We start from the raw sequence: 12,413 nt of genomic DNA, 5'->3' as shown, positions 1-12,413 counted from the left end.
AATGGATTAGAACAGAAGACCAGTTTTTAAAAAACACATAGTTTCAGCCATCTGATTCTCAACAAAGGCAGCAGAAACTTTGTTAGAGAAAAAACAGCCTCTTCAACAAATGATGCTGGGGAAATTGACTATCTACATGTAGAAGACCAAAACTAAATCCCTATCTCTTGGCATGTATAAAAAAAATTCAAACTGGATCAAAGACCTTAACATAAGAAATTCTTAAACTTCCATGGGAAAACAGGGAAAATACTTGAGGTTTGAGGCATAGACAATGCCTTTCTGAATAGAATTCCAGTAACTCAGGAAATGGACAATAATTGACAAATGGGATTGTGTCAGATTTAAAGGATTCCACATTGCCAAAGGACACTAGAATGAAGGGACGGCCTATAAAAGGGGAGGGGGAAAAAAGCCAATTCATGATCTGAAAAGCCACTAGCATACAGACTATATAAAAAAAACTCAAGGGCTGGGAAGGTGGCTCAGTAGTAGAGCGCTTGCCTTGCATACATGGGAAATTGGGTTAGATTCCTCAGGACCACATAAGCAGAAAAAGCCAGAAGTGGCACTGTGGCTCAAGTGGTAGAGCACTAGCCTCGAGCTGAAGATCTAAGGGACAGCACCCAGGCCCAGAGTTCAGGCCCCAGGACCAGCAAAAACAAAAACAAAAAACTCAAAGATTTAAATATCAAAATAATAAATAACCTAATTAAGAAATGGACAAATAAATTGACCAGATAATTCTCAAAAGAAGTACAAATGGATACTAAATACATGAAAAAAATATCCAATATCCTTCGCTATCAGGAAGTGTAAATGAAAACTACACTGAGATTCTATCTCACTTCAGTTAGAATGGCTATTTTCAAAAAACAAACAAACAAACACCACCAACAAATTCTGTTTTGGAAATTAGGAAAGCAAAAGGACCTTATATACTATTAGTGAGGATGCAAATTAGTCCAGCCACTAGGATAATTAGTGTAGGGACTCCTGAAAAAACTAAAACTAGAAATACGATGCTGCCACAGGCCACTCCGGGCTATATTTCTGAAGCAGTCTAAGTCAGCATACAATAAAGACACCTGAACACCCATGTTTATTGCAGTGCTCATCACAAATAACCGAGTTACAGAATGGCCATCAACAAATGAACGGATAAAGCACGTGTGGCAGATGTGCACAATGCAACCTGAGAGTAGAAGGGAGACTGTTTAAGAAAAAGGAGGAGGTCATCAGGAGTGGGGACAAGGGAGGGTAATGGGAAGAATAGATCAAAGTACGTGATATGCATATAAAAACTGACACTGCGCTTGCCTTGAGCTGAAGAGCTCAAGGACAGCACCAGGCCGAGAGTTCAAAACCCACGACTGACCAAAAAGCAAAAAACAAAAAAAAACTGACACTGAAAACCCATTGTTTTATACAATCAATATATGAGGATAAAAATGCATTTTAAAAAAAGAAGAGACATTGGACCTGCTAGGAAGTTAAAGAATCATTCTCATCCCAGGAATCACTTACTCTTAAAAGCATTCCTTGTGCAAAAGTGAGTTCCTACTTTTTCCCTGATCTTTAAATGTTATGTTGTTTCTCTTCTTAAGTGGTTGTTTCAAAGCGGGACACAGTGGCTAGGGTCTGTAATTGTAGCTACTTGGGAGACAGAGACTGGGCAGTTCAAGGACACCTGGGCAAAAAGAAGTTCATGAGACTCTATCTCAACTGACAGCTGAGCACAGTGTCGTACACCTGTCACCCCAGCTGTGGTTGGGTGTGGTGGTGTGTGCCCATCATCCCCTAGTGACAAGGAGAAGCACAAGTAAGCTGGATCACACCAGGCCTGGCCTGAGAGTAAGATGAGACCCTACCTCAAAAATAACCAAAGCCCCCAGGCACCAGTGGCTCACGCCTGTAATCCTAGCTACTCAGGAGGCTGAGATCGGAGGATCACGTTCAAAGCCAGCCCAGGCAGGAAAGTCCATGAGACTCTTATCTCCAATTAACCACCAGAAAGCTGGAAGTGGCACTTGGACTCAAGTGGTAGAGTGCTAGCCCTGAGCTGAAGAGCTGAGGGATAGAACTGAGGCCCAGAGTTCAAGCCCCATGACTGACCAAAAAAAAAAAAAAAACAAAAACAAAAAACACCACAAAAAAAAAACAAAAAGAATTTTTCAACTCACAACTCTACGAAATAACTATCTTCATTATTCCCTTCCCACCTTGATCCCTATAATCCTGGTTATTGTTATAGTTTATACTCATAGTTAATTTACCTTGTGGAACTAAATGAATATATCAAACATTCTGAAGAACTGTGATGTGTAAGCCTGGCAAGTAAACCCTTGTGGAAAGCAAAGAAAGACATCATTACCCAAGCAGTCTCTGCAAATTGTGCCAGAAAGGCAAAGTGGTTTAATGCAATGAATTTAAAGATGGTTACGATGCTCCTTAGTTGGAGGCAAGTTTAAAACACTCACTGAGAATGTATCTGCTGGGAGAGTCCTATGGCAGGCTTCGGCTTGAGGGTCAAGGTCATCTGGGCCACGGGACTGACTCTTGGGAGAGCGTCTGCCTTCTTGGATGAAGTGTGCTTTGCTGCTTGCTCAGAAAGGACCCAAGAGGAGACAACCCCAGGATTCTGCCCTCCAAAGATTGGTGATGAGGTCTCCTGGGCAGCCGCTGTCTCACAGGCTTTGCCCTGGGTTCCCGGTTTACACACACACAGCTGAGGCCGGAGGCACATCCCTCCATTCTGGCATGGTGGGACACAGCTTGCTGCAGAAACACAACAGAAGGCACAATTTTGAAGGAAAAATGAAGTCGATCTCACTAATTCTTCCAACAGTTTAACAATAGCAATAAAACAGCATATCAGCATTCATGGTGATGATGATGATAGTGCTAAGGACAACACCTATCTAATAACTGTGGCTTATGTTACAGGCGCTGTTCTATAATAGCTCAACAAATTGAATCCCCTAGAAACAGTCTGGGGTCATACTTTATTCTGCCTGTTTTACAGATGAAGCAAAGGTTACGTTGTTTGCCAAGGGTTACACAATCATGAGAAGATCCAGGATTCCAAAGCCATGGTGCCTAGCCACTTTCCTGTAAATGCCTCCACAAATGCATCTGAACCCATAAGGGAAATCCTAAGAAGTTCCCTGCCATTACATCCGCATTCTATACCCTGACTTCAAATTTTTTTAATTCTGTATATCTAAATGTTTTTGCCAAGACTTGAAACCACCCTGCCACACACACACACACACAAATCCACACTCAAAAAATATTTTCCTACAGACTTGTAGAGACTCTCAGGGCTTGGAGAGATTGTTTTGAAATTGAGTTCCATCTTTGTTAACCTCTGAGAAAACTGAGGGACCTAAGTCTGAGCGTCACCCACTCTGACCCTGCTCATTTTGATAAACATCCAGCACACAGGACATCATCTCTAATCTTACGATGAAAGGCAATCAAAACAGAAACAAGCTCTTCATCTCCTGTTTGCTAGAATGTCTAAACTTTGAGTCACCAGACTTGAGGCCAAGTACAGTTATAAGTCAGCAGAGCTGTGGGTCACGGGTGAGGTTAGTGGATTTCATCATAGGCAAGTCCCCTCGGGAGTTGAGGGGTTGTTGACTTAGGTTTTATTAGGTAATGTCCTAGGCCTGTGGCCTCAGTCTCTTCAGTCCCTTCCTGATTTGTTGTAATACATTTGTTATCCTGTTCCTTCTGCTGTCAGCCCACTTCAGCTGTAAACTTAGGGTCCTGAGATCACACACTATCAAATCTCCCCCCAAATCCAAGGTCAGCTACAGTCCACCAAACCATCACAAAATAAATGAGCGATGTGAACCACAGGAGACTTAGTTACTTAGGTCCAAATCAGCAAGACCTAACGTCCTGAAACTTACTGAGGAAAAAAAAGGGGGGGGGGGACTAATCCCTGGGTGTGTCAGAAATTTCCCAGCATTTTTAAAAATTTATAATAAAAAAAAGTTGGGAAAGATTCAAAGGGAGCCAGCTTCCTAAGTGACCTCGGAAATAAGACAATTCACTTTGACACCTGTGCGCTTGTGCATATTTGGGGCCCGTGATGCGCACAGGTAGCTGGCCTGTTCTCAAATGGCGCTGAGACCTGTTCCCTCCCCCAGCCTTGTAGAAGACAAATCCAAAAGCTATACACTTCTAAAACTTAGGATACTTATTTGTCCACATCTCTAACTGACTAAGCAAACTTAGTTCCATAGATGCTGCGATCCACGTATGAAATGTCACAGAGAATGAGCTCCAGCAGAAGTGGACCGGGCCACACTTGTCTTACTAAGTCTCTGCCAGAGCTCAGCCCAGGCATTTGCATGCATACATTCTCTTCGTGCTTTCAATTAGAAACATCTTCAGATGAACATCTGAGAGTCATTTCTCATGCTCCGAGGTATACTGAAAATGTCTCTTAATCTACTGGAAGGCTCCATGGTACAGCCTGCCAAAGCTGACAGAAATCATCCAGCACACTTCTCAAGTGCCACAAGAAGCTGTCTTTAAAAGGACATAAACGGCCTAGAAATGTAAAGGGAGGGTGGTGGTTTTTAACTCCTCAAATTTTGCATTCTAATAGGAGGGCAGGTAGAGAATGATAAAAGGAAAAAAAAAACTACTAAAAATTCACACATATTTTTCACTAGAATGAAAAGAACATACTGTGTTATAGAATGAATATGTGCAATATCACCCTTCTATAGGAAATTTTAAAAGGCTGGAATGGGAGAATAAGAGGACAATTTTCCCTTCCTCTTACCCTACTGAGGAAGATGCCCTAAGATGGCCAAGTCAAGCCCTTGTCTGGCAGGAAAAAGTAAACCTTGGGTCCCCTGATCACGCTATTTTTCCTGCCATGCATTAGGCTACTTACCCAGCCTGGAAACCAGCTGTTCACAAAGTCTGGCGGGTGGGGTAGCAGTGTGACATCACTTAGGAATGCTGTGGAAATACATATCCCTGGGCTGCCCCTGGCCTGTTATATCTGAACCTGGAGCCAAGCAATCTGATTGCACCTGCTCCGTTGAGAACCATTGACCTAGCAGTATTTGGAAACTGGTCACCTTCTACTAGCATTTTTTTTGAGGATTTATCTTTTTATAACCTGCTTGTATGTATTTTCACATAACAGTTGCTTTTATTTTAAGGAATTCTTGGCTATGACAAATGTGTTTTGCTTTTATGTTGCTCTTTTATTTTGGGTGCAAAAAAAAAAAGAGGGAACATTTTCCAAGTGACCAAACTATTAGGATCACTTAGGAGTCTCTTCCAAAACTCTATCTGTCACCACCTACTTCATGGTCAGCACAAAAAAAAAAAAATGGATAGGTATTTATGAGAAAGCTGTGATTACAATTGAGGTGTTGAGCTCTGTAGACCATCATAAATAATGTTAGAAAAGTGCTTTTTAAATGGAGTGTTTTCCCGCAGGCAGATGCCTAGCCAGCTGTGTTTGGATTCAGCACAGTGAGCAGAGGTTGCAGTAGATCTGATCAAGATACTGGGCAGGATTTCTTGAGCTATACAGTACCTGCGGAACTTTGAAAATGCCCCAGACTTAGGCCTTAGGTCAATGCACGCTAAATCAGACTCACTAGGGAGGGACTCAGTATCAATCAATACCTTTCTAACACTAAAGCAATGGTAAAGTATAGCCAAGGCTGAGAAAGGAAAAGCCTAACCCATCCAAGTCTTCTAAAATACTGTTCCTTCACTCAAAAGCGTTCAACTCATTTCTGCTGCCCATGGATAATTTCATAACCCTCCCTATACATCTGACCCCATCTACTGTGCCCCCCCTCACCTTGGACTGGCTCATCCCTATGACGCTCCATGTCCTCCTGGGTTCCTGTCGCCTTGCCTCTGCACACGGGTGCTCCATCCAGGAACACAGGTTCTTTAATTCCATGAGTGCACAGGAAGCTTCCGGTCCTTCCTTCTCTATGTCTTTCCAAGTACCTGCCCACCCCTTCTAGAATCCTCACTCCATCTCACGTTTTGTATTAATAGTCAATCCTTTGACAAAGTTATCTCTTCTCTCCTAACTAGATTACCAACCATAGCATCAGTATAAATGGCTTATGTGGAATAGTCTATGCCCTAGGACAGGAGGGCTTGAACATTCACCTTGGGGGATTGACCGATTTCAATGTAGAGCCACTACTCTCTTAAGGACGCTGGGGTTTCAGGGCATCTCTGTAGGAAAGAGGCAATGGGGTCCTACTCTGTCACAAAATAATGTCTGCATCTCTGGACTTAGCACACTGTACCAGTCATTCAAAGTAGATGTGTTTCCATCAACATCAATATTCAAATATTGATATATAATTCCCAAGAGAAAATGAATAAATGCCCCATCCAACTAAAAGATCCTTCCCAGAGGATCCCCAACTGCTGTGTCCCACCCCACCCCCTCTTAGCTGGAAGCATCTGTGGCCATCATTGTCCTCAACCCATAAAGGCAGTTAAGGGTACCATCCAAGAGCAGGCAGTGAGGGAGAGTTGGGCTTTTTTAGTTAGGTACACAGAGATAAGAAAATGGTAGACATGACATGGTAGGTAACGCTGGAGCTTTGTCCTCCAATAATGCCCTGGGTTTTCACTCAAATGCTTATTTTTCCCATAATGCTTTGGGTTCCCACTCAACCAATTAAAAAGTGCCTTGGGGCTGGGATTGTGGCTGAGTGATAGAGTGCTGGCCTAGCATGCATGAAGCCCTGGGTTCGATTCCTTAGTGCCACATAAAAAAATAAATAAAAGAAATTAAATTAAAAGGGAAAAAATTTTTAAGTGGCTTGGTGGAACACACGCAAGCGATAAACCAATCTGCACAAAGCCCAAGGCGGGAGGTGTGAGATGGCCCCCTCCCTCCAAAGAGAATGCCTTCTTTTCTCTTTCAAATAAACTTGCTCTGTTTTTTTTAAAAACTAAAATAAAATGCATAAGTAACTCATAATTATGAACAGAACTAGCAAATCATTGAGTGTCAAAGTTTCAGAAACAGAAAGGTAAGTAGAATTAATCCAGAAATTCTAGGATAGTTCTAATGTTAACAGCCCTAACAGTGTAATTCCCCGTGTTAAAAAATAGATGAGAATTAGCTAGAGGAATCTAGAAAAGCTTCCAATAAAATTCATCATCTACTCATGGTAACAAACAAAAACTCTTAGCCAACTATGATACAAAGGGATTTCCTTACTCTGGTAAATTGTATTCACAGCAAAGCCCACAACAGCAAAATCTACAGAAAATGTAGAGCATGCTATCAACGTTGGAAACAAGTTTAAATGCTCACAATTGCCTCTAAGAAGTGATGTACTGTAGGGCCAAGAAAATGTAACAGAATGAGCTAAAGTATTAAAATATTGTAAAGGAGGGAGGGAAATGCACCAATACTTACAGTTTTCCTAATTTTCTACCTAATATGACAAGAGTCTACAAACTGTCAACTAACAAGAAAAGTTACCAACATTCTCACCTTCTAAATAAGTCTAGAAAAAATGCACAAGATTCCTCTAACAAGCAATACATAACTGCCTAAAGGTAACAGAAGAATTATCAACACATTATAAATCATCTAACAAAAATATACAAGATTTTTTGAAAGAAATTACAAAACATTTAAGAATAAAAAGCTCCAAATAAATATAAAGATACATCATATATGCATGCTATAATATTTAGTTCAGAGCTGGCACTGGTGGCTCATGGCTGTAACTCTAGCTACTCAAGAGGCTGTGATCTGAATCAAATCTAGCCCTGGCAGGAAAGTCTGTGAGACACCTATCTTCACTTACCCACCAAAAAGCTAGAAGTAAAGCTGTGGCTCAAATGGCACCAACCTTGAGCAGAAAATCTAATGGGCAGTGCCCCAAGTTCAAGTCCCTGTACCAGCACATGCACACTCACACACACGTGTAATTATCTCCAATTTTTTCTATCGATTTAACAACATCCCAGTAAAAAATCTTTTTTTCTGGCCCCGGCGCTTGAACTTAGGGCCTTGGTGCTGTACTTGAGCCTCTTGTGCTCAAGGCTAGCACTCTACCACTTGAGCCACAGCACCACTTCTGGCTTTTACTGAAGATAAAAGCCCGGGCTGGCTTCAAACTCAGATGCTCAGATCTAGCCTCCTGAGTGCCTCATTACAGGCATGAGCCACTGGTGCCTGGATTCCAGTTACAATCTTAATAAGATTTTTTTTAGAAAAATTAATCATCTAGTTCTAAAAGTAATCTTGATTCATTAAAAGCTAACAATGGCCAAAACAATGCTATTGAAAAAAGACCATGGGGGAAGTCTACCTTACCAGATAGTAAGATTTATTACAAAGCTCAGAAAATTAAGAAAATGTAGCGTTGGTGCAGAGACAGAAAACCAGATCAGTGGAATTAACTGGGCAGCTTAAAAACAGACTCAAAACTGGGAAATTCTAGAGAAGATACATACATTGAATCTATAGCAAAGATATCATCTACACAATGGTGTAGGAAAAGAAACCAATATTCATCCAAACGCAGGATAAGATAATTCTTATTAAAAGAATTAAACTAAGATTCTGACTTCATGCCTCCTAGAAAGAAGTGATTATAACTACCTGTGGAACTGTTGGGAGGAAGAAAATGAGAGGGGAAGAGAATGACGTGCAAAGACATTGTGTCTACATACGGAGATGGCACAAGAAATCTCACTGAAAGCTGTTGTACAGAAAGAAGGAAGCAAAGAAGGGGAAAGAGTGCAATAGCTCAAGTTAACAGAGCCAAAGTATAATATATGTGCACTGTGAAATATGCAATTCAAAGGCAAAAGAAAATAAGCCACGAGAAAGTAAAAAAGGCTGTGGCTCAGGGCCAAGGGAGATGGTGAATGAGGGTGATTATGGTCCAAGTACCTACGAAGCATGTAGGAAAATAGAACAGCTGCCCAGCACTGGTGGCTCACGCCTGTAATCCTAACTACTCAGGAAGCTGAGATCTGAGGATCACAGTTCAAAGCCAGCCCAGGCAGTCTGTGAGATTCTTATCTCCAATTAACCACAAGAGGCTAGAAGTGGAGCTATGGTTAGTTGTAACTGGCCTTAAGCACAAAAGTTCAGGGACAGCACCCAGGCCAAGCCCCAGGACAAGAAAAAGAGAAGGAAAAGAAGGAAGGAAGGAAGGAAGGAAGGAAGGAAGGAAGGAAGGAAGGAAGGAAGGAAGGAAGGAAGGAAGGAAGGAAGGAAGGAAGGAAGGAAGGAAGGAAGGAAGGAAGGAAGGGGAAGGGAAGGGAAGGGAAGGGAGGGAGGGAGGGAGGGAGGGGGGAGGGAGGGAGGGAGGAAGGAAAGAAAGAAAGAAAGAAAGAAAGAAAGAAAGAAAGAAAGAAAGAAAGAAAGAAAGAAAGAAAGAAAGAAAGAAAGAAAGAAAGAAAGAAAGAAAGAAAGAAAGCAGGGAGGGAGGGAGGGAGGGAGGGAGGGAGGGAGGGAAAGGGAGGGGATGAAACTACTCTCTACGGCTCTCTGTTGCTCAGTCTCTGTCCAGATGTGGCGCCACGCCAGAGGCCGGTCACCTCCGAAGCTGAGGACGCTTGGTTTTGGGGGCTTGGCCATTTCTCTCTAGAGGGCTCTGGGGGAAGTCGGGATGCCACTTCTGCCTGGTCAGCTCTCCTTCACTCACCAGACTGACTCTCCTACACATTTAGTGGGGTGCTGCGAGTCATGCCTGAGCCGTGAAACCCCTTTGAAATGCCTTCTGCGTTCCCTGGAAAGCCAGAGCGCCTAATTTTATGCCATTCTCAGATGTAGACAGTTTTTGCCACTGCAATGGTGAATGGTCGGAAGTCTGTTTACTTTCAGGCTGTCTTTGCTCTCTCTGCCATTCATGTCCAACTTTCCCTATCTCTCCCTTTCTCTTTTCTACAACATTTTGGCTTGTGCCCTGAAGAGTGTGATGCAGGCTGGGTCCCCGTGACCCCTCTCTAGGTTCCCTCTCAAAGGCTAGCCAATGTAGGCTTGATCTATTTGTTCAGGCTTTCTTTGCATTTTTTCAGAAATTCGCCATCTTGAGTTCTTATCTTGGCCACATGGTGGGTTAAAGGTTTGGCCTCATCTGACCCTTAACCTTCCACCAAGCTTACCACTCCATCCATCTATTCTAAGGTGCCTTGCTAATAAGTTGCTCTTTTCACACGCCTGGTAACTGAGGCCCAACCATCTAATGTGCTTTGTTTTATAATATATATATATATATATATATATATATATATATATATATATATATCTCACATTTTCTTGATCCATTCATCTACTGAAGGGCATCTGGGTTGGTTCCATATCTTAGCTATGGTAAATAATGCTATGAATTATAAAGAATTAGTTCTAGCATCTATACTCACTAAGGAAATAAACATAGCAGAAATGGATGAAATTTTGGAGAAATACAAATTGCCCAGACTAAACCAAGAAGAAAGAAATCAACTAACTAACCTAATAACTTACAATGACACAGAGAAAGCAATTAGAAGTCTTCCAATGAGGCAAAGACCAGGACCGACGGATTCACTACAGAACTCTATAAGACCTTTAAAGAGGAACTAATACCCATACTCCTCAAGCTCTTCCAAGAAATAGAAACAGAGGGAGCAATCCCAATCTCATTCTATGAAGCCAATATCACACTCATCCCCAAACAATAAAAGATCCAACAATAAAAGAGAACTACAGACCAATCTCTTTGATAAACACAGACACAAAGCTCCTCAATAAAATTTTAAAAAATAATAATAATGCTATGATAAACATAGTTGTGCTGGTAGCTTTAGTATGGTATTGTTTGTGATCATTTGGGTAAAATGCCCAAAAGTGGGATTGCTGGGTCATAGGGGAGCTCAATGTGGAGTATTTTAAGGAACCTCCATACTGCTTTCCAAAGTGGTTAGACATGTTTACACTCCAACCAACAATGTGGTAGGGTTCCCACAAAGGGTAATTTTCCTGTAGCTACATACAGCAAGAACTACAAATCAATAGGAAAATAACAACAAAGAAAATTGTCATAGAACATAGAATATGAAGCAGCTATTAATAGATTATGAAATTTAAGTGCCTAATCAGCACAAGAAGATTCTTAAGTTCAATCATCAAGTGACTGCAAGTCCAACACTGAGATGAGAGCCCACCATGAAGAGACTGACATAAAGTCTGTTAGCAGGGAGTGTTAGCTGACACAGGGTAATGGGAACACTTACCCACTGCCAGTATGTATACAGGGTTTATTACTAAGCCCTGTGAAACATAATCTGGCAATACCTTGTAGTTATAATGTGCAAACCCTACTCATCAGCAATCTGGCTTTAGGCTATCAGAACATTCATAAAATAATTATAGCAGAAAAATACTGACAATGATCAAGAAAATTACACCATAAGCAAACTATGGTTCATTCCTACAATAGAATTCTCTATAGTTGTTTAAAAAAATGTGATCTAGCAACATGGCTAGGTATCTTGACTGAAGAAAGAATGCCATAGATGTTACTAGCTAATACTAGCTAATGATGATATTATAACTGCCTACTTACATTTCTTGAAACAACACCATGTGTTTTTATGGATGCATATGAGATCAACAAAAGTATAAAAACATACTAGAAAAAATAATAATAGCTCAAAAGTTATGTATATATGACTATATAAAATGAGGCTAATCAAACTAAACTACAAGATATGGAAACAAGAGTTGTCTTTGTTTTTGTTTTTGTTTGTTTTTTGTTTTTTAATGTACTGTATGCAGTTATTTCTTTTTTCTTTCATGTTTTTCCTGCCCTTTGGTTTAGCCCTGTTGTCACTGTTGTTTTTTTTATTTTGATACCCTTTGTATTATATATAAGTTTATCCGATTTGGGGATGGGAAGGGAATCATAGGAATGGTGAGACGAAGGACAAGAGTGAACCAATACAACAGTGATATTCACAAAACACTATGTTGGAAATTAACTTTACAACCTGGGGGTGGGGAGGGAAGTCAAGGTGAAGGGGTAATACTGTTCGAAAAGAAATGTATTCATTACTTTACTTATGTAACTATAACTCCTCTGTACATCACCTTTACAGTAAAAGAAAGAAGAAAATAATAATAAATAAATAAAAACATATTAGCATCACACTAAGTTTACAACAATAATCACTAGAGGGGAAAGGGAGGAAATAAAAAAAAAAGGTCACTTGATCAAAATATTTTTTTCCAGGCCTGGGAAGGTGCCTCAGTAGTAGAGCGCTTGCCTTGCATGCATGAGGCCCTGAGTTCGGTTCCTCAGTACCACATAAGCAGAAAAAGCCGGAAGTGCAGCTATGGCTCAAGTGGTAGAGTGCTACCCTTGAGCTGAAGAGCTGAGGGA

At 41.1% G+C, this 12,413-nt stretch overlaps 1 protein-coding gene across 4 annotated transcripts in view; it reads right to left on the bottom strand.

Annotated features, from left to right (window-relative positions):
- Ltbp1 (latent transforming growth factor beta binding protein 1) overlaps positions 1-12,413 on the bottom strand; it is a 405,289-nt gene that overhangs the window by 351,701 nt on the left and 41,175 nt on the right. For all 4 annotated transcript variants that reach the window (XM_070025342.1, XM_070025343.1, XM_070025344.1 and 1 more), the window contains exon 3: positions 2,481-2,778. In XM_070025342.1, coding sequence (XP_069881443.1) covers positions 2,481-2,778 — 298 coding nt within the window. The remainder of the gene's footprint in view (positions 1-2,480; positions 2,779-12,413) is intronic.

This window comes from Dipodomys merriami, unplaced genomic scaffold (genome assembly GCF_024711535.1).
Source record: "Dipodomys merriami isolate MVZ:Mamm:240054 unplaced genomic scaffold, mDipMer1.0.p SCAF_17, whole genome shotgun sequence".
NCBI classification, from domain to species: domain Eukaryota; kingdom Metazoa; phylum Chordata; class Mammalia; order Rodentia; family Heteromyidae; genus Dipodomys; species Dipodomys merriami.
The sequence above is the reverse complement of the archived record's forward strand: the minus strand, read 5'-3'. Positions and strand labels throughout refer to the sequence as shown.